The sequence below is a fragment of the Salmo trutta genome, chromosome 32, assembly GCF_901001165.1.
Source record: "Salmo trutta chromosome 32, fSalTru1.1, whole genome shotgun sequence".
Classification (NCBI taxonomy): domain Eukaryota; kingdom Metazoa; phylum Chordata; class Actinopteri; order Salmoniformes; family Salmonidae; genus Salmo; species Salmo trutta.
The window spans coordinates 17,718,444-17,746,174 of NC_042988.1; the positions used below are offsets into that span (position 1 = coordinate 17,718,444).

A 27,731-nucleotide genomic window follows, 5' to 3' on the forward strand; every position below is an offset into this window, starting at 1 on the left:
CAGTCCTTCGTGGGCAAATTGTATCATCAAAGTCTGGCATTCTCTGGATTTATGGTGCTTTCAAGACAACTGGGAACTCGGAAAAAAAGCAAGGTCTAATCATGACATTAGTGATCTTCAGGGCGGAGCTCTAGAAAGAGGCCTGAGTTCCCGACTTGGAATTCCGAGTTGGATGACCGTTCAAAACGTATTTTCCCATTGGGAGTTTGTTTTTTTATGAGTTCCCAGTTGTCTTAAACTCACTGAAGTCTGAGATTTCCCAGTTCCGAGTTTCCAGTTGTTTTGAAAGTGGCAGAAGTCATGCTGGATTGACAGCATGGCCAATGTTGAATGTTTATCCTGTTAAGCTTGGAAAAGAGACCCTTAAACCCAGACTTGGATCACACATCCACTCCACTGAATAGCATGCTAGTGATTCCTTTGCAATGCTTGCAGTTAGCCACCGATTCCTTCCAAACCACTCATTGTGGAATTTGCGATTTCCAACTTGTTGTGTATTGTTTATGTCCAATGGCCGATGAACACCAATACGTTTTATCTATCATTTCTCTTCATAATTTCTCTTCGTATGACAAGGATTGAAAAGGATTTGCCAGTAGATTGTTGACTTGATTCATGATGATGACTGCTAGCTTGCTAGCTAAGATTTTTAAATATGATGTAGACATTATCAGTCCAATCAATGCTACTGTAGATATAACGTGATTTGACATAATTTTATCTGTGGCCAATGACCTTGAGACTTCTTGGAAGGGCACTTTTAATGTAACTCTATGGCAGCACCCAAGGGGCTTGAATTTTTGAGCTCTCCCCGTAGATTTTGCAAAACAGGCACACACAAAAAAACTGGTGGGCCTGCCCGGAATGGCGGGTCACCACTGTGTCTTGTACATGGTGAAATGAAATAAACATTCTATCAAATTACCCTACGATAAGAGTATGGTTGGGACAAGTCTGTGTATGCAAATTATTTGTGGCTCTAGATTTTTTGGTTGAAAAACATCATCCTATTTCCATTAGAAACCATTTTCGTTTTTCCAATATTGTACTTATCATGTTTGGTTTTTGGTTACATGTACTGTAGAAGAAATATGTCTTCTTTTAGCTATTTTAGAAGCCCCTTGCTGTGTAATTAATGACCGGAGTGCCATATTTGGAACCATTTTTATCATACAGCTGGAGGTGTAGACATTCCCCAACCAAACTGCAGAAGGCTTTCATTTCCAATTCAGATTCTGATCTTTCCTGTCCTTTCAACTGTTACATAAAACTATACTGCCCCAGTCCCAGATTCTTGCAATATACTATATAATTCCCTAACCATCCCACAAATAGGTGGGTCTAGGGATATCAGATTCCCAATTATTTAAAAAGATTTAAAGCACCTTCTCTGTTGGTTCAATGTTGAGATGAGCCTATGTTTCATGCCATCTGTTGTGTAGATCAAGTTACAGTTTAAGCATCAATTCCATATAAATAGGGAAATAAAATAGGTGCTAAAATTATTAAATGAGATGGTGCCTATCTTTCCAATTAATTCGGGATAGAGACATGTAGCTTGATAACAGATAGCCTAGCATCACATGGGACCTGGAATTATTTTGACATTAGATCATTCTCCTGGATATTTTAACAATATGGAAAACAATCATGTGCCAAAAATAGGACAGAAGTTCCTCAATAGTATTTAAAGAAAACAACCCATAAAACGCATGTAAGAGTTTATAGAATAACACTCATATTCTTGAAATATTGTGTTTTGCAATAGTGAAAGACCCGGGCGTACCAGAGAGGATCTATTATATTGACAAGATAGTCGAGTGACCACTCTAACAATGGAAATACACGTCCTCAAAGATGGAAGGCAGCGGGAGGAGGCGCGATCAGGTGGGACCATTCTAGCCAATGAGAGGGCAGATACGCGTGTGACCAAGAAGCACGGCTACATTACTTACCTTTCTGACTCTCTTCTTGGTTATTGATTCAACTGCAAACATTTGTTCGCCTATAGATGACAGTTCCATCGCTCAAAACAGGGAACGCGAAATGTTTCTCGTTTCTCGCACAACTCCAATTTAAAGTCGTTTTTTTTAGTTTACGAAATACCACTTATATCAGTGCATTCGCAACAACCTAACCATTACGAAAGTTAGATTATATCAAATAATCCTCACGTAGCAAAAAATACTCACTTCGTGGTCTGATTTTCGATGGGACAGGTTTTGGGCGAAGTAAACCCTCTCGCTTAGCCTCTTCTTCTCTGTCCATTATTGGGGGCTCGGCGCATCGTACGAGTCAGAGGGAGCGCGCTTGACTGAAGCACGCGCCAGTCAATGATGTGTCGCAGATTTTTAAAACTCAGAAAGAGAACCTAAAATACCGCTCAACTATCTAATACTTGCATGTGAGTAAGTGATAAAGACTCCGAGAATAGAAAATGGTTGTAGAGTAGGCAAAAAGCTTGTTTTAGCCGCTGCAGTGAGTTTTGGGGATTTGGGGGGGATTTGTCTTGGAAAGAACGAGAAACATTTCGCGTTCCCTGTTTTGAGCGTGCAACCAGCAGCCTAGGAGCGATGGAACTGTCATCTATAGGCGAACAAGTGTTTGCAGTTGAATCAATAACCAAGAAGAGAGTCAGAAAGGTAAGTAATGTAGCCGTGCTTCCGAATAGAAATGTAGTCTACCTACCATTGGTGTCTTATGGTTTTAACAGCCAATGTTCTACCTGTACTCTTACAGTCTATATCAGCCATTACACAAAAGTATTGCTACGCACTTTCCGTAGTTTACGCAAGATATTAATATTGTCATTCTGCTGCGTGAAAGCTGCTAATTCTAACACGCAAAAAGTTGAAAATAGATTTTTTCTGTACAGCATGTTGCCTATAGGCTACATAATTTTGAATAAAGAGATTGTGGAATCTTTTCGTTTTCCTTGGTTTGTGTATGTTGTATGTTCTGAATATATACTACTACCTCAAGTAGTAAAATGTAGAAGGGGTGTGTTTACCAACATCGGGTCTCCATCGTGGGGTATCACTGGTGGGATTGTCCGTGCGGCCAATGTGTGTGAGCTACGCAGTTTATTTGTACGTTACGCCAACAGGAGGAGAACAGAGGACGGGATGATGGATTGGGGTATCTGGGTGAAAAAAAACTGCTGCGTAATGTTACACCTCGCATGATCCATTCAATATAGTCCTATTATGTTGTTGTAGTATGCTAATCACAATGAGCCTATGTTTTTGTTTTGTATGGTATGAATCTTACTATGCATTTACTTATGCTTTAATTTGGTAAAGTTGGTTTGAAAATTGAAGATTATAATGCAGTAATGTTTCATTCTATGTATTGAGTATTCTATACACGCACGCCGTACAATTATATTTTTTCAATGGGTGGTCCAAAGCGGAGACCTTCGCTGTGCAGCACGTTGCGCAATACGAGTTGTTTACATGTAAAGTCCTACCTATTTCCATCGTTTTTTGACGTTCAAGAAAACTATTTTACATAAAACCCATCCATGTGCGATCACGTCATCACAATAGTAGAGTTCGAGACCTTTACACTGACGTCATCTCGTACAATCTCCATTTGAAAATTAAAAATTACCTCAATGATCTCGACACCGACCCTTTAAAGCGACAGTAATCTTTTTATGCTCCATGAACTACGGTACAAAGAGTACTAATTGTGTTATTTGCTCTCTTGCTCAATGTGCCTTACTCTTTTGCTTCTTAGGGTAATGTGGAATACTTATTGAAGTGGCAGGGATGGCCACCAAAGTAAGTACTCTTCTTATTAATTAGTGAATGCATTACAAATGTGTATGAGTCATGTATGTATGACTGATGTTTTATCCTCCCACTGACCTGGGTACATATAGTGCCTTCAGAAATTATTTACACCCATTGACTTTTTCCATATTTTGTTGTGTTACAGCCTGAATTTAAAATTGATTACATTTAGATTTTTTTTGTCACAATACCCCATAATGTCAAAGTAGAATTATATTTTTAGAAAAGTTTACAAATTAATTAAAAATGAAAAGCAGAAATGTCTTGTGCCAATAAGTATTCAACCCTTTTGTTATGGCAAGCCTAAATAAGTAAACATTTGCTTAACAAGTCACATAATGAGTTGGGTGGACTCACTCTGTGTGCAATAATAGTGTTGAACATAATTTTTTTTATTACTACCTCATCTTTGTACTGTAAGCATACAATTATCTGTAAGGTCCCTCAGTTGAGCAGTGAATGTCAAACACAGATTAAACCACAAAGACCAGGAAAGTTTTCCAATGCCTCGCCAAGAAGGGCACCTATTGGTAGATGGATAAAAAAAATGTAAGTGTCCTTCCTAACTCAGTTGTTGGAGAGGAAGGAAACCACTCAGGGATTTCACCATGATGCCAATGGTGTCTTTAAAACATTTTAATGGCTGTGAAAGGAGAAAACTAAGGATGGATCCACAACATTGTAGTTACTCCACAATACTAACCTAATTGACAGAGTGAAAAGAAGGAAGCCTGTACAGAATAAAAATATTCCAAAACATGCATCCTGTTTGTAACAAGGCACTAAAGTAATACTGCAAAAAATGTGGCAAAGCAATTAACTTTTTGTCCGGAATACAAAGTATTATGTTTGGGGAAAATCCAATACAACACATTAATGAGTACAACTCTCCATATTTTCAAGCATAGTAGTGGCTGCATCATGTTATGCGTATGCTTGTAATCGTTAAGGACTGGGGAGTTTTTCAGGATAAAAAAAAAAACGGAATGGAGCTAAGGACATGCAAAATCCTAGAGGAAAACCTGGTTCAGTCTGCATTCCACCAGACACTGGGAGATGAATTCACCTTTAAGCAAGACAATAACCTAAAACACAAGGCCAAATCTACACTGGAGTTGCTTACCAAGAAGACGGTGAGTGGCCAAGTTACAGTTTTGACTTAAATCTATAGCAAGATCTGAAAATGGTTGTCTAGCAATGATCAACAACCAATTTAACAGAACTTGAAGAAGAATTTTGAAAACAATAATGGGCAAATTTTGCACAATCCTGGTGTGGAAAGCTCTTAGAGACTTACCCAGAAAGAATCACAGCTCAAATCGCTGCCAAAGGTGATTCTAACATGTATTGACTCAGGGGGTTGAGTACTTATGTAAATTAGATATTTCTATATTTAATTTTCAATAAATTGGCAAAAATGTCTAAAAACATGTTTTCGCTTTGTTTGAGAAAATATATTTAATCCATTTTGAATTCAGGCTGTAACACAACAAAATGTGGAATAAGTCAAGGGGTGTGAATACTTTCCGAAGGCACTGTAATGTTCCCTCTGCTTCTGATGTCTTAGTAAAAACCTCATATCATTGGTTAAAGTGCAGCTTATATTTAACACCCCTAATTCCGATTTCCTTAATCAAGGAAGTACACTGACAGGAGAACTGGCAACCACCGTACGCCATTTGGTGCATTTTCGTAATGTGAAGAGTCCGTCCAGATCCAGCGTTAATCCGATTCCGCACGCATCTAAAACTGAAGGGTACCCTTGTTTACCAACACTTTCAATAGAAATAGAGGGGTATACTACGACGCTAGCTAGATCTACTCAGGATTTTCCAAAGCTAGCTAACTTCACTAAGCTTCACATTCCAGCTCAGGTTTCATCCATGTTACGACCATGCATTTAGATTCTTCAGCTGCCGCTATCTCCAGCCAGGTTTGTAACGGCGCTTGCATGTCGCACGTGGCTAGTCGAACGCCGAAATCTTCATTGATAAAATGCTGAAACAGGAATCCATCAGCAAGTCTGTGCCACATTTGAGGTTTTTGCTGAAATGAAAGAACTTATCCTGCAAATTCAGCAGGCTATGGTGTGAAATAGGTTATTAGAAGTGGTGTCTTTTATTACACAATTGTTAATGCTGTCTTTGTGTGCACGAGCACCTTTTTTCCCCCCACACTTATCGATAAAATTATTGTATTAAGTCATACGGAAATTGTACTGTGTGTGACGTTTCAAATTCTCACTACACATTACTAAATGTGTAATGAGATACTATTTTAATATTATTAACACAATTAAATTAAATATTTAATCAGTCGTCTTAAATGGTTTCGGAGAATGAAGGGGATGCCTCTTTGCGAGAGGGAGGGAATCTGATTTGATTGGTCCTCAACTCTCAGCTCAAGCACTTCATTTAGGATAAAGTGAAGTTAGCCTGCCCCAGAGCAGGTTAGAGCTAAAGTATTCAATGCCATATAAATTTACCTGGCTAAAAGGTGAGCCACCTTAGTGTCAACAGTTATCCAGAGTTGAGCTCAGAATTGACCAAAGTTAGCTCGCTAACTCCTCTATCCCGCTTCGCAGTATACCCCTCAGGAGTCAAGACAAGTGGGGAAAACATAACAAATTCCAGAACGACTCACTTGCGCATAGAGGTTGACATTTAAATGTGTCTGGTGATTGATTTGGTGTATTTGTAATGATATCTATTTACAATCTGCCAGGGTTTTTAAAGGTAAGGTATAACCGCTAGCAGTCTCTATACATAAATTAATTGAAAGTTCACATATGATTCTATAACAACTCCTGTCATTGTACCTCCTTGCCTTATTCAAAGGTATCGTGCCATGATGATCCTGCATAAACAGTGCTTATAGAGCGTGATTGTTTTACAGGTACAGCACCTGGGAACCAGAGGACCACATACTGGACCCACGCCTGGTGGTAGCTTATGAAGAGAAGTGAGTAGTACTGAGAAAGTGCCGTTAGTATGAATACTGCATACTACTTTTGCTCCAGCCATTGCAATTTCATATTCTCTGTGTCTTATCAGGGAGGAGAAGGACCGAGCCCTGGCCTACCGCAGGAAAGGACTCAGACCACGGAGACTCGTCTTGCGGGTACAGTGCTTACCTTTCTCCTTGTCCAGAACATCCACTTTCTTAATCAATTGTTATGTCCCTTACATTAACATAGCAATTACACAAATGACAAAACTTAACTTAATATACTATTATCTTAAGCCTGCATCACACGAAGCAATTTATGTGTCATCTCAAGCAACTTTGCTGATACATGAAGCAATTCAAACGCAATTGAAATTGCATGCAACGTCCAATCTTATCATACATCACATCATGGTTGGATAAATGATTTGATAATCCAAATGTTTACTAATTGTAACAACATCGATATACAGTGGATTCGGAAAGTATTCAGATCCCTTGACTTTTTCAACATTTTGTTACGTTACAGCCTTATTGTAAAATGGATTAAATAAAAATATTTCCTAATCAATCTACACACATACCCCATAATGACAAAGCGAAAACAGGTTTTTAGAAATGTTTGCAAATATATTAAAAATAAAAAACAGATACCTTATTTACTTAAGTATTCAGACCCTTTGCTATGAGACTAGACATTTTGCTCAGGTGCATCCTGTTTCCATTGATCATCCGTGAGATGTTTCTACAACTTGATTGGAGTCCACTTGTGGTAAATTGAATTGATTGGATATGATTTGGAAAGGCACACACCTGTCTATATAAGGTCCCACAGTTGACAGTGCATGTCAGAGTAAAAACCAAGCCTTGAGGTCAAAGGAATTGTCCATAGAGCTCTGAGACAGGATTGTGTCGAGGCACAGTTCTGGGGAAGGGTACACAAAAAAATGTCTGCAGCATTGAAGGTCCCCAAGAACACAGTGGCCTCCATCATTCTTAAATGGAAGAAGTTTGAAACCACCAAGACTCTTCCTAGAGCTGGCCACCCGGCCAAACTGAGCAATCGGGGGAGAAGGGCCTTGGTCAGGGAGGTGACCAAGAAGCCGATGGTCACTCTGACAGAGCTCCAGAGTTCCTCTGTGGAGATGGGAGAACCTTCCAGAAGGACAACCATCTCTGCAGCACTCCATCAATCAGGCCTTTATGGTAGAGTGTTAAGATGGAAGCCACTCCTCAGTAAAAGGCATGACAGCCCACTTGGAGTTTGCCAAAAGGCACCTAAAGGACTTTCAGACCATGAGAAACAAAATTCTCTGGTCTGATGAAACCAAGATTGAACTCTTTGGCCTGATTGCCAAGCGTCACGTCTGGAGGAAATCTGGTACCATCCCTAAGGTGAAGCATGGATGTGGCAGCATCATGCTATGGGGATGTTTTTCAGTGGCAGAGACTGGGAGACTAGTCAGGATTGAGGGAAAGATGAACGGAGCAAAGTACAGAGAGATCCTTGATGAAAACCTGCTCCAGAGCGCTCAGGACCTCAGACTGGGGTGAAGGTTCACCTTCCAACAGGACAACGACCCTAAGCATACCGCCAAGACAATGCAGGAGTGGCTTTGTTACAAGTCTCTGAATGTCCTTGAGTGGCCCAGCCAGAGCCCAGAGTTGAACCCGGTCAAACATCTCCGGAGAGACCTGAAAATAGCTGTGTAGCGACGCTCCCCATCCAACCTGACAGAGCTTGAGAGGATCTGCAGAGAAGAATGGGAGAAACTCCCCAAATACAAGTGTGCCAAGCTTGTAGTGTCATACCCAAGAAGACTCAAGGCTGTAATCGCTGCCAAAGCTGCTTCAACGAAGTACTGAGTAAAGGGTCTGAATACTTATGTAAATGTGATATTTCAGTTTTTGCTTTGTCCTTATGGGGTATTGTGTGTAGATTGATGAGGGGGAAAAAACGATTTAATCAATTTTCGAATAAAGCTGTAACGTAACAAAATGTGGAAAAGGTGAAGAGGTCTGAATACTTTCTGAATGCACTGTATATTTACAGCCCTCTTTTCCCCAATAAAACAAAATTTGCAACGTTGATTCAAAGTCTCTGAGGTGACCAGGACATGCGTGTGTCCTAACAGGGTGAGGAGACAAAGTAGCCAGTGGTGGATGTAGTTCTGGGGCCTGACCAGCTTGCATAATATCCTCCTGTATGACTGGCGGGGTATTGGGGCAATGGGGGGCATCAGTTTCCATTTCTACAGTTCAGTATAGGCAGTCAGTAAATGCAGCTTGCATGCCAATGAGACCCATTGACTAACTGGACATAGCACAGCTCCAGACACATATACATTTGATCCATGGTCATTGATGGACAGTTGATGGGTTGCAGAGGAAGTGGAGCTGATCAAGCATGGTGCACAAAGACCACTATCTCAGTCAATCCCCAGCCACCATAAACAATCACATACAGCAAGTTTTACTATCCTGAGGTGCCTCTTGTTTGCCATAAATTACATATTTTCTTTATAGGTATGTTGGAATTACTGCACAGTTTTCCAGACCAATGCATATGTCACCCCAGCATGAGAGCTCATTCTTTACAACGCAGCCCATTTCAGGTGTCACATGGGCTGGCCAGCCATGGTTGGTAGCTAAATAGGTATGAGGGCAATGCACGCCATCAATTTCCAGACAGCATGTTGGCTGTTGAATGGCCTCCTGACATGTGGCAGTCCAGTTCCATGGTGTCTCTGTCTCTAGTAACTGCCTGAGGAGAGGACTGATGGTGGAGTGAGCCTATCGGTGCAATTCCTATGACATGCCCACTAAGTTGATGGCATTTCTTGTCAATGAGTGTTGTGTTGGTTCATTGTAGTGAACGCATGCCTTATGCGCTTGTGACGTGTGGTTGCATCTTCCCCATACACCATAATGTCAAAAAGTCAACATATACGGCAACTCCAGGGCAGACAGCCAGGATGGTGGACATGGTTGTCTGGAAGAAGCAATGTGCCAGCTCAACCTGAACAGTATAAGAGTGCACTGGAACATCCCAATGTGCATCACAAATGCAGTGAGCCAGAGGAAGGTCATGTTTGATTCAGGCAGACGTATTGTACTAGCAATGAATCAAAGCTCACTTCTAAATGATAAGGAGGTGACTTAAGAGCCCAATCCTGGAGGTGCAAGTTATAGTACAGTGAGGGCAAGTTGTAGAACTAGGGAGAGGGTGCCAGGAGTCCAGGGTTGGATGATTCTCTTTACTTTCATTGGAGCCTCCCAGTTGCCTCATTGACACTCATAGGCTTATGGTGTTGCCATCCCAACAGTCTGCTGCCTTTTTATACAGTGCCTTCAGAAAGTATTCATATCCCTTGACTTTATTCAACATTTTGTTGTGTTACAACCTGAATTCAAAATTGATTAAATATATTATTTTTTTCTCTCACATATCTACACACACTACCCCATAATGACAATGTGAAAACATGTTTTTAGAAATTATTGCAAATATATTGAAAATAAAGTACAGAAATATCTCATTTACATAAGTATTGACAGAATCTCTTTTGGCAGTGATTACAGCTGTGAGTCTCTAAGAGCTTTGCACACCTGGATTAGCACATTATTTATTGGTTTATTCTTCAAGCTCTGTCAAGTTGGTTGTTGAATTTTGCTAGACAGCCATTTTCAAGTCTTGCTATAGACTTTCAAGCCGATTTAAGCCAAAACTGTAACTAGGCCAATGAGGAACATTCAATGTTTTCTTGGTAAGGCTTGTCCAAACTGGCATCAAATCACCTCTATTGCCTGTGGCTGGATACGCCACTCCGCAGACTGAGGCTATCCCCTCGACAATAGGTCTGCACCTAGATTCAACTGGCCTGGAATGTGCGCCGCTGACAGTGAGCGCAGGTGTGTGTGCCCACAGATGTATCCGTGATGCCACTTGGTGCATGGCCAGTGAGCGGACTCCACCCTGGTGATTGACGTACGAGATCGAGGTTGAGTTGTTGGAGTGAATCAGAACGCGATTCATTCCGACAACGAATTTTGCCTCTATCCTGGGGGCAAAATGTAATAGAGCCAGCCGTATCGCTTCCAGCTCCAAAACATTTATATGAAGATTTGTGTTCTTCCCACTGACAGTTTGTTATGCGTCCGTCGTAAACTGCCCCCCATCCCTTCAGGGAGGTGTCGATCTTTATGACAACCTGCAAGACTACTGGACCCAGCTGGACCCCAGCTGAGAGTATCCTTGGGCTTTGCCAGAAGGATAGGCTGTGGTGACATTGCCACGTAATGGTTATCATTCGATAACGGTCTCTGTTTTGATGAATGTGTTGGCTTATAAACCATTGTTGGATAGGTCTCATGCGTAATAGGCCAAGTGTTAAGACTGCTGATGCCACAACCATCAGCCCCTGTAAAACCATATCCCGGCGAGCCCTGAAAGTACGGCTCCGGTGGAGTGCGCATGCTACAGTCAGAATGTATCACTGTCTGGTGACTGTTAGACGTGAGTGCATAGAGTTCAGTTCCAAGCCTAAGAAGCTTGTCTGTTGGTGAAGAGTGAGACAACTCTTTTCACAGTTTATCAGGAAAAACAGATTGTGGATATGATTTATCACTATCCTGGTGTGTGTCTCGACCAATTCTCTCGACTTCGCTATTATAAGACAGTCACAATATCTGTATCCTGTCTGTCTGACTACTTTGAATAGACGGCGTTGTGTTAACATGTGAAAAGGTAGTTTCTGTAATGATTTGTTCAACACCCTCAAATCTAAGATCAGTATCACGCCACTGTCTTTCTTGGCACTCGAAAATATCTCTGATAATGACCCGTATTTTTGTCTGCTTCCATCACTGGACGAATAGCTCCTTTTCCTACAAGGAAGGTTATTTCCTGTTCTAGAATAGGGGCCGTTTGAGCTGAAAATGTCGTGGGTGTGACACCAGCGAACTACAACGCGTAACCCTTCCAAATTGTATTCAGTACCCAAGCGGGAGCTGCGCTTGCGTGTTTCCATACACTCAGTCTGCTGGACAGGTCTGCTCTTTCTATTAGAGAGGGCAGGGCTGTCATTTGATTTGGAACAGCTAACTGGGCTACAGGCAGAGGCTGCTGTGTAGTTTGACGATTTATATTTTTGACTGTTTAGCCAAGTCACAGGCAGGGGCTGCTGCATGACTGGAATTAAACTGTGTGTCTCGGTGAAACCTAACTGTCACAGCCTTATGTTTTACCTTGTGCTCATGGAATCTTTGTCTAAGGCCATGACGCTCATAAGAACGAGTGGCCAGGAGAATGGGTGGGAGACACAGGAGTGTGGACACTTAGTGTGCGCTGGAAGGATGTGTGGAGGTGTGTGTCTTGTGTGCACATATACCGGGCGGCCTTTGCTGGATATGGGCAATGTGTAGCTAGTCTTCTCTTTCGTGTTGCTACCAGGCGTGGAGCAGGATTCTCTGACTGTAGGATACAACACAAAGTCCCTCACAGGAAGGCTCACAGGCCCTCAGCGGTCTCTTCACTCTGTACGCCTGGGCAGCATGCTGTTGCTGAGGGCGGAAAGGGTTGCGATTCCAGCCTCTCGCACCAGCGTGGGACACCTCAGGCGTCTGAGTGGGTCTGTCCTGGGCCTGGGAAGCACTCGCAGAGCAATGGCGAGCCTCCCCTGTCTTGGTCGAGGCTGTTTGGGATGGGGCAGGGAAAGGAGCCCCGGGCCTGAGTGGCATGATAGCCTTGAAGGCTGCAGAGCCCTTCTGTTGCTGCTCAAACTTGTGTGTGATGGTCTCCACGATAGGCCTGAATAGCCCAGATACTGTGACAGGAGCATTCAGCAGCACGTTCTTCTCCCTTTCTGACATTTGGGTGAGGTTGAGCCACAAGTGACGGTGTATCACGACCAAGAATCCTATGATTCTGCCCGCGTCCTGGGCAGCACACCTCGTCATGTGTAGAGTGAAGTCTGTCGCCTTCCCGAGCTCAACATACATCTCTGGAGTAGCCTGCCGTTCCATGTCCCGGAGGAGCTGGGCCTGGTAGGCCTGGAGGATGGCCATGGTGTTCAACATGGCTGCTGACTTGGCCGGCTGCCTTGTAAGACTTCTCCGCCAGGGAAGCGGTTATACATCATACTCTGATGATAGCTTCACTGCCGCAGAGGCTGCTGAGAGGTGTGAGGCTATGGTTTCTTCGGGCAGGGGCATGGACAGATACCCCAGCTCGGGCTCTGTGTTGATCCTGGACCATGAGTTGAAGCTCTGGATGGGAGAGCGTGTCTGTTGTGGCTTCTCCCAGGATCGCCTCACCTCATACCTGAACAGGGGAGGGGTCTAGGGCGGGGCTGGCTATCTGGGCTGAGACTGGGTGACTGACGGTGGGAAGTAAGCCCCTGCCAGCATGGTTTCAGGGGCTGGTTGTGGATCTGGCCAAGACAGGCCTAGCTTAGTCACAGCCCTGCCCAGGACCTCCATGAACTCCTTGTTGTAAGGGTCCTTGTCAGAGATTGGAGGGGCAGCCGGCGTCTCCTCATTGTCCTCTTCCTCTATGTCACCCTCACCCTGAGCCCTTTCATCTGAGCAAGGATCTCCATAGGCCTCCCACTGGCTGGCATGGAAGTCTCTCAGCTCCCAGTGTGCTGCATCCTCGAAATAAGCAGCAGGTTGGAGAAGGGCAGAGGTGTGGAGACTCTGTCGAGTATTGGAGAGCTGCACCTCACCCCCTCGTCTGTAGGCTCCCGGGACCTATACGGGAGGAGCTGGGTGGTGGAGAGATAGAGACCAGCTGCACTCGATGACGGAGGGAAGGCAGAGGAACCCCGGAGCAGTGGATACAGAAGAAGGGGTCCGTAAGAGCCACCTCCGTGCTCTGGTCCAAGCCATCGGGCGCAGTCTCTGTGACGACATGTGTGCCTTGCACTTGAAGCACTATTTTATCCCGGCAGGGAACGACATCTCAGCCAGAGGAGAAAAATCATTAAAAAACAGAAAAACCTGATGGAATCTGTCTGGTACTTTCACTCAAAGCTTACGAACACTCTTTGAGTGTGATTGGGAAGGTGATTATTTAATAATGACCTCAGAATCTTTGGTCTCCTGCAAGTGCGACGCATTAGCAAGCTAGCTAGAAGGACCACTAGCAAAGAGTGGCTAGCAAGCTAGCTGACTCAGGCTACTAAACGGACCGATGTTGAAGGAATCTAAAGAAAATTTAAAATATACAGTACCAGTCAAAAGTTTGGACATACCTACATATTCAAGGGTTTTTCTTTATTTTGACTATTTTCTACATTGTAGAATAATATTGAAGATATCAAAACTATGACATAACACATATGGAATCATGTAGCAACCAAAAAACTGTTAAACAAATCAAAATATATTTTTGATTCTTCAAAGTAGCCACCCTTTGCCTTAATGAAAGCTTTGCACACTCTTGGCATTCTCTCCACCAGCTTCACCTGGAATGCTTTTCCAACAGTCTTGAAGGAGTTCCCACATATGCTGAGCACTTGTTGGCTGCTTTTCCGTCACTCTGCAGTCCAACTCATCCCAAACCATCTCAAGTGGGTTGAAGTCGGTTGATTGTGGAGGCCAGGTCATCTGATGCAGCTCTCCATCACTCTCCTTCTTGGTCAAATAGCCCTTACACAGCCTGGAGGTGTGTTGGGTCATTGTCCTGTTGAAAAACAAATCATAGTCCCACTAAGCACAAACCAGATGGGATAAGGTATCGCTGCAGAATGCTGTGGTTGCCATGCTAGTTAAGTGTGCTTTGAATTCTAAATAAATCACAGACAGTGTCACCAGCAAAGCACCATCACACCACCTCCTCCATGCTTCACGGTGGGCACCACACATGTGGAGATCATCCGTTCACCTAATCTGCGTCTCACAAAGCCCCTGCGGTTGGAACAAAAAATCTCAAATTTGTACTCATCAGGCCGAAGGACAGATTTCCACTGGTCTAATGTCCATTGCCCGTGTTTCTTGACCCAAGCAAGTCTCTTCTTCTTATTGGTGTCCTTTAGTAGTGGTTTCTTTGCAGCAATTCACCGATGAAGGCCTGATTCACGCAGTCTCTTCTGAACAGTTGATGTTGAGATGTGTCTGTTACTTGAAACATTTATTTGGGCTGCAATCTGAGGTGCAGTTAACTCTAATGAACTTATCCTCTGCAGCAGGGGTAACTTTGAGTCTTCCTTTCCTGTGGCGGTCCTCATGAGAGCCAGTTTCATCATAGCGCTTGATGGTTTTTGCAATTGCACTTGAAGAAATTTTCAAAGTTCTTGAAATTTTCCTCATTGACTGACCTTCATGTCTTAAAGCAATGATGCTTGCTTATTTGAGCTGTTCTTTACATAAAATGGACTTGGTCTTTTAGCAAATAGGTCTATCTTATGTATACCACCCCTACCTTGTCACAACGCAACTGATTGGAAAGAAATTCCATAAATGAACTTTTAACAAGGCACACCTGTTAATTGAAATGCATTCCAGGTGACTACCCCATGAAGCTGGTTGAGAGAATGCCAAGAGTGTGCAAAACTGTCATCAAGGCAAAGGGTGGCTACTTTGAAGAATCTCAAATATAAAATATATTTAAATTTGTTTAACACTTTTTTGTTTACTATATGATTCCATATGTGTTATTTCATAGTTGTGATGTCTTCACTATTATTCTACAAAAATAGTAAAAATAAAGAAAAATCCTTGAATGAGTAGGTGTGTCCAAACTTTTGACTGGTACTGTATGTTCTTCGCCGTTTGATCAGTGTTATAGGCCGTCTGAAATTGCGCAGTTTAGATGGAAAATAAGTATAGATGAATTTACAGATGATAAGAATGGTGGGTTTGATAAACAGCAATGGCTGAATAAAGCAAGAGTGACACTCTCCGGCAGGGCAGTGCACATTATACCCTCGTGGGAGGGGCCAATCACTGCCTGCCGTGGCAAAGACAGGACTACGGTGGTTTCATAGTTGAACATGATTCAGTGGTGCTGTCTTACTACTTATAGCATAGTAAGAACTCGATTTCAAGATTAAGTAAAACTCAAACTGTTTTACAGTCACCATTGGCCTCATGGTCAAATCTCTGAGCGGTTTCCTTCCTCTCTGGCAACTGAGTTAGGAAGGACTACTCTATCTTTGTGGTGACTGGGTGTGTTGATACACCACCCACAATTTTTACCCATCTACCAATAGGTGCCCTTCTTTGTGAGGCATTGGAAAACCTCAATGGTCTTTGTGGTTGAATCGTTGTTTGAAATTGGATTTGGAGTCAAATCTAGGGGGCCCCTCTAACGTAATTTCAAGAGTAGGGTCTGCACATGACAGTTTTCTGTGTCTGAGCCCACTTGCCTTAGAGCCGATATACAATAGCCACAACATCAATTAAAGTGTAACTGTATGCCTTTTTGTCAGGCATAACCATACAGTACTGAATGAGAGCAAATTTGACTTGGAAAGTTGTCAGGTTTCATTCCTCATTCATAGTTGATATTTCCGCCTATTGTATCTGTGATATTTCCTAAATGCTTTAAGATGTCCTAATGTTTTTTTTTTGTATGTAGGGCAGACAATTGACTGCTCATATTCCAAATTTTAGCAATATCAGAGCTTGCAATATTGGATTAAAAGAGTTTATGTGGCCCACCACCCCTCCAACCAGGCATTATTCTGTACTGTTTGAGTTTAGGGGGTGTGTCCCAAAATCTATACATTTAACTACTTTTGCAGTAAAATATTTTTACACAACCATCCATTTCACATACAGTGCCTTCAAAAAGTATTCAGACCCCTTGACTTTTTCCACATTTTGTTAGGTTACAATTTTATTCTAAAATTGATTAAATCGTTTTTCCCCCCTCATCAATCTACACACATTTCCCAATAATGACAAAGCAAAAATAAATGTTTAGACATTTTTGCTAATAAAATTTTTTTATTCAGACCCTTTACTCAGTACTTTGTTGAAGCACCTTTGGCAGAGATTACAGCCTCGAGTCTTCTTGGGTATGACACTACAAGCTTGGCACACCTGTATTTCTAAGTCACCAACTACTTCTCAGACAGAGTTCAGTGTGTCAAATCGGAGGGCCTGTTGTCCGGACCTCTGGCAGTCTCTATGGGGGTGCCACGGGGTTCAATTCTCGGGTCGACTCTTTTCTCTGTATACATCAATGATGTCGCTCTTGCTGCTGGTAATTCTCTGATCCACCTCTACGCAGACGACACCATTCTGTATACTTATGGCCCTTCTTTGGACACTGTGTTAACAAACCTCCAGACAAGCTTCAATGCCATACAACTCTCCTCCCGCGGCCTCCAACTGCTCTTAAATGCTAGTAAAACTAAATGCACGCTCTTCAACCGATTGCTGCCCGCACCTGCCCATCCATCTGCCATCACTACTCTGGACGGTTCTGACTTAGAATATGTGGACAATTACAAATACCTAGGTGTCTGGTTAGACTGTAAACTCTCCTTCCAGACTCATATTAAACATCTCCAATCCAAAATTAAATCTAGAATCGGCTTCCTATTTCGCAACAAAGCATCCTTCACTCATGCTGCCAAACATACCCTCGTAAAACTGACTATCCTACCGATCCTTGACTTCGGCGATGTCATTTACAAAATAGCCTCCAACACTCTACTCAGCAAATTGGATGCAGTCTATCACAGTGCCATCCGTTTTGTCACCAAAGCCCCATATACTACCCACCACGGCGACCTGTATGCTCTCGTTGACTGGCCCTCGCTTCATATTCGTCGCCAAACCCACTGGCTCCAGGTAATCGATAAGTCTTTGCTAGGTAAAGCCCCGCCTTATCTCAGCTCATTGGTCACCATAGCAGCACACACCCGTAGCACGCACTCCAACAGGTATATCTCACTGGTCACCCCCAAAGCCAACTCCTCCTTTGGCTGCCTTTTCTTCCAGTTCTCTGCTGCCAACGAGTGGAATGAATTGCGAAAATCACTGAAGCTGGAGACTCATATCCTCCTCAATATCTTTAAGCATCAGATGTCAGAGCAGCTTGCAGATCATTGCACCTGTACATAGCCCATCTGTAAATAGCCCAACTACCTCATCCCCCATATTGTTATTTATTTTTTGCTCCTTTGCACCCAGTATCTCTACTTGCACATTCATCTTCTGCACATCTATCACTCCAGTGTTTAATTGCTAAATTGTAATTATTTCGCCACTGTGGCCTATTTATTGCCTTACCTCCCTCATCTTACTTAATGTGCATACACTGTATATAGACTTCTATTGTGTTATTGACTGTACGTTTGTTTATTCCATGTATGACTCTTTGTTGTTTGTGTCGCACTGCTTTGCTTTATCTTGGCCAGGTCGCAGTTGTAAATGAGAACTTGTTCTCAACTGGCCTACCTGGTTAAATAAAAGTGAAATGAAAAAATTTATAAAAGATTTTGGGGAGTTTCTCCCATTCTTCTCTGCAGATCCTCTCAAGCTCTGTCAGGTTGGATGGGGAGCATCGCTACACAGCTATTTTCAGGTCTCTCCAGAGATGTTCGATCGGGTTCAAGTCCGGGCTCTGGCTGAGACATTGAGACTTGTCACGAAGCCAATCCTGGGTTGTCTTGGCTGTGTGTTTAAGGTCGTTGTCCTGTTGGAAGATGAACCTTCGCCCAAGTCTGAGGTCCTGACCGCTCTGATTTCGTCAAGGATATCTCTGTGCTCCATTAATCTTTCCCTTGATCCCAACTAGTCTCCCAGTCCCTGCCGCTGAAAAACATTGCCACAGCATGATTCTACCACCATGCTTCACCGTAGCATGGTGGCCATGCACCATGCTTCAAGACGTGACGCTTGGCATTCAGGCCAAAGAGTTCAATCTTGGTTTCATCAGACCAGAGAATCTTGTTTCCCATGGTCTGAGAGTCTTTAGGTTCCTTTTGGCAAACTTCAAGTGGGCTGTCATGTGCCTTTTACTGAGGATGGTTGTCCTTCCGAAAGGTTCTCCCATCTCCACAGAGGAACTCTAGAGCTCTGTCAGAGTAACCATCTGGTTCTTGGTCACCTCCCTGACCAAGGCCCTTCTCCCCCGATTGCTCAGTTTGGCCGGGCGGCAAGCTCTAGAAAGAGTCTTGGTGGTTCTAAACTTCTTCCATTTAAGAATGATGGAGGCCACTGTGTTCTTGGGGAGATTCAATTTTGGTACCCTTCCCAGATCTGTTACTCGACACAACCCTGTCTCAGAGCTCTACGGACAATTCCTTCGACCTCATGGCTTGGTTTTTGCTCTGACATGCACTGTCAACTGTGGGACCTTTATATAGACAGGTGTGTGCCTTTCCAAATCATGTCCAATCAATTGAATTTACCACAGGTGGACTCCAATGACGTTGTAGAAACATCTCATGGATGATCAATGGAAACAGGATGCACCTGAGCGTAATATCAAGTCTGATAGAAAAGGGTCTGAATACTAATGTAAATATGGTATTTGCAAAAATGAGCTAACACCTGTTTTTTCGCTTTGTCATTATTGGGTATTGTGTGTAGATTGCTGAGGATTTTTTTTCTTTAATCCATTTTAGAATAAGGCTGTAACAAAATGTGGAAGAAGTCAAGGGGTCTGAATACTTATCGAAGGCACTGTATGGGAGACCTTAGAGATATGGAAAAACATGGTTGTGCTTTATTATACCTCGGGTAGCAGTATCTCAAAGACTAAAGCCCTTTTTGAAGATTGGCCATTAGTGTACTGGGTCGGAGTTCCGAACGGAACGATATGACCACTCATGTAAACTTTTTTCTGCGCCCTGATTGGACATTGCATACAGTCAGTTGCGTGACATAGGATTGATTTCTATCTCTTGCGTTGCAACTAAGTTGCTGGCAATTTTGGGGTGACACACTGAGCATCACAGATGCCACTTTGTTGCAATCAACAGAAATTGCGTCCAGATTGCTATGTGTGACATCGGCTTTAGTCTTCTCTTCTCCTACAGAATATCTATGCCATGGACCTCCGTAGTGCACACAAAGTCCCAGATACCCCTCGTCTGCGCCTCTCCCTTACCCGCTCCATGGGCTCCGAGCTGGACCAGGGCAGTCTGCCATACAGGGCGGGGGAGGGAGGGAGCGTCTACCGCCGCCTGGCAAGACGCAAGAACAAGCAGAGGGTGTCCAAACCTGTGTCTGACAACAATTCCCTCCAACCACTGACCCGCATACAGGACCCCATGGAGCATGAATGGCAAGGCGCAGAGGAGAGACCGGAATCAGAGTTAACAACAGACACACGTGAAAACAGTCTATTCAGTTTGTTTTCTATCAAACATTTAATGAAATATTTGATCATCTATTTTTTATCTCGGTTTGAAGGTCAGGATTGGTCCTATTTGTGGTATATTGATCTCATGTCCTGTCTCTTTCTCTCTTAAGGGCATAGCCGGTCAGAGTGCAGCTCTCCCATGATGGAGCAGGAGGTGGAGGAGTCGACTGACAGAGTGGAGAGTTGTGGTTCCGCACTGGGCTCTGGAGATGAGACATTGGGGGGTGGGGCCTTGTTGAGGGTGACAGGGGCAGGGTACAGGTCAGAGGGTGGGACCTCTGAAGCTGGACAGGAACAAATGGATAGGACTGACCAATCAGAGAGCTGTGTTTCTGCACAGGGACCAAAAGACAACATTAGCAATAGGTTAGTGGACAGTGCCACAGAAGTGGAATTGGGGACAGATACCTTGATTGACAAGGTAGAAAGGTTAGGCACAGTTAATGTTATTGAGAGGGTAGAGGGGTTGGGGACAGATTATTTTATTGACAGGGTAGAGGAGATGGGGACACATATTCTGATTGACAGGGATAGCACTTCAGTGGTGGATGTTGGAGATGAAACCGTGGCTGATGGTTCTGTGGTCTGTACCGATGTTGAGGTTGCAGAGGAAGTGGTGGAGAATGACACAAAACAGCAAGGTGAAGAGGTTGTGACACAGTGTCCAGACAGTAGTGGCGCAGAAGTGAATCCTGGCAAAGTGATTGTGACCGATGTAACTATCAACTCTTTGACCGTAACTTTCAAAGAGGCCTTGGCAGCTGAAGGGTTTTTTAAGGGCTGAAGGACAGAGTTCTGAGAGAGGATTAGAGAACATGTGAGGTTATACATGAAATGCAGCCCATATGTTGAATTTACCACTTAGGAACATGTTTAGATAAACAACCACAATATAATTTGTCATTAAAGATGTTTACAAAGCCTATGAGAGTAAATTGCTACCAATTACTAGGGTTTTGGTGAGGTATTGTACCTTGGAGAATTGGGTGGTAATTTTCACATTGTTTGGTTCTGGAAAGATGATTAGTAAGAGAGGATGAGGAAAGATGGATGAGGGAGAGAGCAGTTGACTCCTGAATGTCATATTTATAACATTACTACTTCTCCAACGTCTCTTATTCCAGGAGGCTCATTTCGGTTGCTCTTTTTTCCTAACGCTTTTGTATTAAGTCGTCTGTCTTCCTCAGTATTAACAGTAAGTTCTGCATGTCCTGTATGCACACCCTTGTCCTCCATTTGATTTGTTAGTTTGATTTCTATAACAAAGAAATAGAAAGGAGAGAAGGAATGCCTGGAGGGATAGAAGTTTAGCATTTCAAGATGAAGGCTGGCTGCGTTAAGTATTGTTTTTCTTAATTTTATTTCTCAAATTAAAAGAGCCTACCTGATTCTATTTTTGTATTACCATTTGATAGTCAAACCCTCTCGCTAAGCCTTTGTGCATTTCTAAAGAGGGGATATCAGTTTACACCACTCATTCCTAAATGTGTTTTAGGTCTCATTTCATTTACTCCTTTTTCTAACGCTTTTGTATAAAGTCGACTGTCTTCCTCAGTATTTACAGTAAGTTCTGCATGTCCTGTCAATCACGCACAGCCTTGTCCTTCATTTCATTTAATATGTTTATTTCTATGACAAAAATAGAAAGGAAAGAAGGAATTCCTGAAAGGATAGAAGTTCAGCATTTCAAGATGAAGGCTGACTACGTTGAAGTATTGTTTTTACTTCCAGGTAAAAAAATAAAAGGCATTCTTGTATTACCAATTGATAGTCCACCCCTCTCACTAAGCCTTTGTGCATTTCTAAAGAGGAGATATCAGTTTACACCATTGTTGCAGTAAGAAATGTGCAAATTGAAGCAAATGTTCTCGGTTGTATTTATCGCATGTCACATGTAAAAGCTAAATTAAATGTCACGTGATGAAAAATGTATCTTTGGTCACAATGACATGTCAAATGTCTTCTCTATACCATATGCCTAGAAATATATAGTGTAAAATCTACTTGTGTTTGAGATTCATATAACAGGATGGATATTACCTCAACATTTTAGCATGGAATAAAACATGTTAGCAGTAACAGAAGTGTCCTCACTGGTCCATTTTAGTAGCCGTTTTGGAAATGCATTTGCAGCAACTTGTGCCTCCTTTTATCACCACTAGGGGGTCAGTCTCCTCAGAGAACCATGTATTTAGGTCGATCCCCCTACCCCACCAAATTAACATGCACTCTAATTTGACTAGCTACAAGAAAAAATATTCAGCACATCTTTCATTTTCATTTTATTATAAAAAACAGTATTTGAGTCCACAGTTCTTTGTACAGTAAAAAATATTAAATTAAACTCTCAAAGTTATGAGCAGAAAGATAAATTGGGGTTGGGAGGAGGGACAGCATTTATTCTGGGGCAGGAGAAGGGGACCAGTGCAATGGGCTCTTGAGCTGCTGGGGTTTAGTCCAGAGGGAAAAGTAAGGGTGAGGCAGAGAGCGACTGGTCACATCTCTCAGTTCTATGCAGCACAGTTCATTTGGATCCATTCCCTCTGTTTTACAAGAACCGTAATGTCCGATGCACTGGCGGACCCCCCCCATACCTCACGTACTCTAAACTTTACAGGCATATAGGTATGTGCCCCCCCCACCTCCAATACTAAGTGTCTTACAGGAGTGCTCACACATTCGAGGGTGAGGGAGGGCATGTGTGTTCAGTGAGAGGGATGGCCCTTCCAGTATTGATGTCCAATGGTTAGGCATTTCAAATGTAGTCTCCATTGGCCACTGAAACTTGCAGCAGGCCCTCAACCACAAACACTCATTTTATTCCAGATTGAAAGCCCAACCCAGACATCAGTGAAATGAAATAACCCCACCCCCATTTCAATAACAAAAATATATTCTATGTGAATTGTAGCAGTCTTCGGGTATATGCCAATAAACCGTCAAAAACTAAAATAAATAAAGTAAACCCAAAGTTTTAAAAGAAAGATATGCATGATGTTTGGATTTATAATAATATTAATCCAAATCACTCTGCTAAACTGATTTATGGAGAAATTACAATAAGTCCATTGCATTAAATCATTTGCTCTTACATTTAAAAAAAAAAAAACTTAAACATTTCTTAAAAAGGCAAATAGTCCCAAAACCCAAAAATATTACCTGTGTCGTATTCTCTAAGGGAGATACCATCCCCCTATTTGTACACAATTGGCAAAAAATATATTAACAGCAATAACTTACCATTCATTTATTAATCGACGTGTTGGTTTATAGTTGCATCTCCCATAGGAAGTTCACTTCAATGTATTTTTTATTGAAAACATTAAATAATATTAATAGTAAAAAAAAAAAAAAAAACGGCTAACACTGTCCCAGGTGCAGTCCCGGCGAGGCTACATGTCTAAAGTGTTATGATTAATGTTCTGCCCAAGGTCCTGGCTGTTCCCAGACAGCATGTCAGGTCCTCCAGGCCCATGGAGACCACCCATCCCACTGAGTTGAGACAGCATGGCATTCTGGTCTGACCCAAAGTGGTCCATTGAGTTCTGCTGCTGAGGCGGCTGTTGAGAGGGGACCACCATACCAGGGTGGTGCTGGGGTAGCTGGCCTGGGTGCGGGGAGCCCGTCTGGGTCTGTGGGGAGATATGGTGAGGGGAAGGCTGGGGCTGCATGCGCGGGGAGGGGCTAGAGTGTGGTGGCTGGGACTGGGGTCGAGGGGAGGGCTGGGGCGAGCGCACTTGGTTGCTGAGGGACGTAGACAGCGTCTGGCCCTGCAGGTGAGGGGACTGGGCCATCTGCTGCTGGGGGCTCATGGGGCTGCTGTGCTGGGCCGGAGAGCCCCCACCCAGGTGCTGCTGCTGTTGAAGCAGCCTCTGGTGCAGTGCCTGCTGGAGCAGAGCCTGGGAGGACTGCGGCTGGGGGGCACCTTGCGGGGGCTGGGGCTGCTGAGGGGGGCCGCCTACTCCAGTACCCGGACCCCCCTCAGCCCCCTGGTGGCCCGACATGGCATTCTGGTGTTGTTGCTGCTGCATCTGGAGTTGGTGCTGATGCTGGAGCCTCTGCTGGAGCACTGCAGCAGCCTGCTGCTGGGCCACCGTGCTGGGGTAACCCTGCTGCTGCTGCCCTGGCTGGGCTCCAGGCTGCTGCTGCTGCTGCAGTCCAGACTGGCCCTGACCAGGCTGCTGGGGGGCCATGCCCGGCTGGCCCATGTAGCCCTGCTGCTGGAACTGGGCATGGTTCCCAATCTGTTGCTGCTGCTGTTGCTGTTGTAGTTGGAGATGCCTCCTCATAAGGAGCTCTCTGAACTGGGGGTTAATGTTGGCCATGTTAGGTGCCTGCTGGCCTGGCATCCCTCCTTGCTGATGCTGTTGATGCTGCTGAAGTGCTGCCACCTGTTGCTGCTGCAAACTACTAAGCATAGGACGCTGCGGTTGTTGCTGTTGTTGTTGTAGCTGCTGTACTTGCTGTAGCTGGGTCATGGTGGGCATGTTGACTCCCTGACCCATGTGCATACCTGGCTGACCAGCCACAGCATTCACATTGACCTGTTGGCCACCCATACCTCCTGAAACTCTGCCTGGACCTGGCCCGCCAGGGGCTCCCGGGGGTCCTGGGCCCCCCTTATACTTGGAGGCTCTCTGCTTGATAAAGGCAGCCATTAGCTGAGGGTTTGAGCGGAGGATGTTGAGCACCTGTTGTTGCTGCTCGGGTGAGCTGGGGGAGCGAAGGGTACGCAGCAGTTCCTGAAGGGCAGCCTGCGGGAGGTTCCCACCCCCAGCTGCACCACCTTGCTGCACCATACCAATCAACCCACCAGGTCCCTGAGCCTGCTGCCGCTGTTGCATTTGCTGCGGTTGTTGCTGCTGAGGGGCCACCATGCCTGGATGTCCCATCATGGCTTGTCTCTGCTGGGGTGGCATTCCCTGACCAGCCCACTGTTGCTGGGGGTTCTGAAGCGGGGGACCAACCCTTTGCTGCTGCACCTGTGGAGGCAGCTGACCCTGGGGATTAGGCTGCTGGGCCTGCTGCTGCATGGGGCCAGGGCCCACCATCATACCTGGAGGACCCTGCTGCTGCTGCTGTTGCTGCTGCTGCTGCTCCATGTGAGCCCTGGCAGCAGCCTGAGCCTGGGGAGGCAGCCCCTGGGCCCCCACCATGCCCACCCCCGGATGGGCCATGCCCATCTGGCCCTGGGGCTGTTGGTGGTGAGGGTGCGGAGGCATCATGCCAGCTGCCTGCGCCGCCTGCCTCTGCAGGGACATCTTCCTTTGGGCGTCTGCCACTTGTTGAATCTTCATGGCGATCTCCACAGCCGCTGGAGGAGGCCCTGAAGGAGGTTGCTGCTGCTGCTGGGGCATAGAAGGCTGGCCAGGGTTGGGCTGCTGTTGAGGTGGTTGCTGCTGAGGTGGTGTGGCTGGTCCCAGGCCCGGTTTGCCTTGGGACTGAGGGTGCGGTGAGGAGCCTGGAGGCCTGTTGGTGTAAGGGGACAGGCTGTTGGGGTGTTGCTGGAGCTGTTGAGGGTTTGAGGCTTGGGACTGCTGCTGGACCTGAGGAACCATCTGCTGTTGCTGGGGGGAGTTCATCATCCCCCCTCCAGGCATCTGCTGAAACTGGTGGTGAAGCTGGTGGTGCTGCTGAGGCATCCCACCTTGCTGCTGCTGCAAAGTTCCTCCACCACCCATCCCTGGCTGGGGCCCAGGAGGCAGGTTGGGCTGGGTGGGTGTCTGTGGTGTTGGGGGCTGGGTGCCTCCTGATGTGGGTGTACTGGGGGCTGTGGTGCCATTGTTACCTGGTGATGGCAGCCCCCCAGGAGGTCCTCCTCCACCGCAGGCAGGCTGGCCCACCCTCTGCATGCTGGCCATCCTTCTCCGAAGCATCTGAGCCTGCTGGAGGCGGTGCTGGAGTTGCTGCTGGCGGAGCTTGTGCTTGATGTTGAGACAGAAGGGTACGGGGCACTTGTTCTCCTGGCAGTGCTTGGCGTGGTAGCAGCACAGGGCAATGAGTTGCTTGCAGATGGGGCAGCCACCATTGGTCTTGCGCTTGCATCCCTTGGTGTGCTGCACCACACGCTTCATCTTCTGGCAGGACGGCAGGGAGCAGTTGGCATTGCGGCATTGGCAGGCGTGGACCAGGGACTGGATGCAGCGCTGAATGCTGAGGCGGCGGGAGTCCCCGGGGCTCTGAGTGGCAGCGGCCGCGGCGTTGTTGCTCTCGTCATCCAGGCCCAGGCCCAGCTTCTCCATCTTGTGTTCATGGCCCTTAGTGTTATAGCAGGTGATACACAGGTCGTAGTCCTCGCAGACGGTGCAGTGGAAGCGTGTCTCCACGCTTGCCTTGCACTCGTTGCAGGTGTAGACGAAGCGGTCCTGGCTCTGATTGTGTAGCTCCACCAGCATGCACATGGAGCTCCACTTGGCTCTCCTCAGGGAGGAGAACTCCAGGTGCTTGTCCCGGGCCAGCGTCAGGAAGGCGTCACGCCCATCCATCAGGTCGCAAGCCATTAGGGGGTCCGGGTCCGTGATGGGGGGCAGGGAGTTGGCAGTGGGGCCGGCGATGAGACGGATCACAAAGAACACCTGTAGAGGGCAGAAGAAAGGATGAGCACTGGGACAGAGTATGTGTGTGTGGCTTTACTTAGAAGATGGCGACAGCATCAAATACCTCCTTGTGTTTCTCCATACAAGCGTAGAGCTTCTGGGAGAGGTCATTGGACACATTGGGCATCCCTGGTTTCTTCTTATTGGCTCGGATCAGGCTGCTGTTCTTGTTCTTGCTCGTCTTCTTACTGTTCTTCTTTTTGGCATTCTTGCTGTCACTTTTCGGGGCCTGTGTGTGGAGAACACCAGATTAAAATCGACTCCAATACATTCCATTAAAGCACTGAATCAGCCTCGAAATTGACCCAATTAGCAATGGTTCAATATCTATCCTCTAAGCAATACTTTTTATTGTAACCAACCCTATCATGTTATTATTGAAGACCAACAACCAATATCCCACACCCCTGTAACATTCACAAAAACACTCCTCTCTCCTGTTGTATTGAAGTCCTTACACTCACATCTACGCTCTCGCAGGAGGTGCTGTTCTCCTCCCTCTTCCTCTCCTCCTCCTCCTGCTCCAGCTCCTTGATGCTCTCCTCCAGCACGTTGGGCCAGAAGTCCCCCTCAAAGTATGGTAGCTCGTTGGCACTGGTGAGACGGTCCTCTGTGGCCTGCTTGAAGACATCCTGACACAGAGCATGAATAAGATGTGTCAAGAGGGGGGGGGGGACTCCATACATACAATTACCTCAAAGAAAAAAGCAGTTGGATTTCTGCCTGGCACAGCCTGTGCTATGTCTGACAAAACAAAACTTGATTGTAGTCACCTTGTAGTCATGCACAATGCGCTCAGCTACAGCCTTGTCCAGCATCTTCTTGTACCACTCCTGTAGGCGCTTGGGCTTGGGGATCTTCTGGTCCACAGGATGACAGTGGAAGATGTAGTCGTCCCCTTCACTTGGGGGACAAGCCCAGATGTGCCCTGTTGTAAACCTGCCATGGGAGAGGAAGGGTTGAAGAATCAGACCAGCAACTGGAAAGAGTGAATCTTACTAGAACAGTAAAGTAGAATGAAATCTGCAACCAACCCTTTAGACATTTAGTACATATCATTACACTATG

The 27,731-nt window shown here is 45.1% G+C and overlaps 2 protein-coding genes across 15 annotated transcripts in view; one reads left to right on the plus strand and one right to left on the minus strand.

Annotated features, from left to right (window-relative positions):
* Positions 1-2,276: 2,276 nt before the first annotated feature.
* LOC115171284 (M-phase phosphoprotein 8) lies at positions 2,277-22,148 on the plus strand. Of its 3 annotated transcripts, none has more exons than XM_029727959.1 (6): positions 2,277-2,642; positions 3,742-3,785; positions 6,693-6,758; positions 6,851-6,917; positions 19,724-20,036; positions 20,178-22,148. In XM_029727959.1, the coding sequence occupies exons 1-6, from the start codon at positions 2,574-2,576 to the stop codon at positions 20,849-20,851; spliced, it is 1,233 nt and encodes a 410-aa protein (XP_029583819.1). In that variant the 5' UTR covers positions 2,277-2,573; the 3' UTR covers positions 20,852-22,148. The 3 variants fall into 3 exon arrangements, with proteins under 3 accessions (XP_029583819.1, XP_029583820.1, XP_029583821.1); XM_029727960.1 differs by having other exon boundaries at positions 19,742-20,036; XM_029727961.1 differs by lacking the exon at positions 2,277-2,642 and adding an exon at positions 3,085-3,146.
* Positions 22,149-22,334: 186 nt separating this feature from the next.
* LOC115171283 (histone acetyltransferase p300) overlaps positions 22,335-27,731 on the minus strand; it is a 34,972-nt gene continuing 29,575 nt past the window's right edge. For 8 of the 12 annotated variants that reach the window (XM_029727952.1, XM_029727950.1, XM_029727948.1 and 5 more), the window contains exons 26-29: positions 27,437-27,602; positions 27,122-27,295; positions 26,728-26,892; positions 22,335-26,642 (exon numbers count right to left, since the gene is read on the minus strand). In XM_029727952.1, coding sequence (XP_029583812.1) covers positions 23,460-26,642; positions 26,728-26,892; positions 27,122-27,295; positions 27,437-27,602 — 3,688 coding nt within the window. In that variant the 3' untranslated portion in view covers positions 22,335-23,459. The remainder of the gene's footprint in view (positions 26,643-26,727; positions 26,893-27,121; positions 27,296-27,436; positions 27,603-27,731) is intronic. The other 4 variants (XM_029727958.1, XM_029727957.1, XM_029727953.1 and 1 more) reach the window with 1 other exon arrangement.

Coding starts and splice junctions, on each gene's coding strand:
- LOC115171284 (XM_029727959.1), top strand. CDS start 2,574: ATGGAACTGTCATCTATAGGCGAACAAGTGTTTGCAGTTGAATCAATA. Junction 2,643..3,741: donor CCAAGAAGAGAGTCAGAAAG/GTAAGTAATGTA, acceptor TTTGCTTCTTAG/GGTAATGTGGAATACTTATT. Junction 6,918..19,723: donor CACGGAGACTCGTCTTGCGG/GTACAGTGCTTA, acceptor CATCGGCTTTAG/TCTTCTCTTCTCCTACAGAA.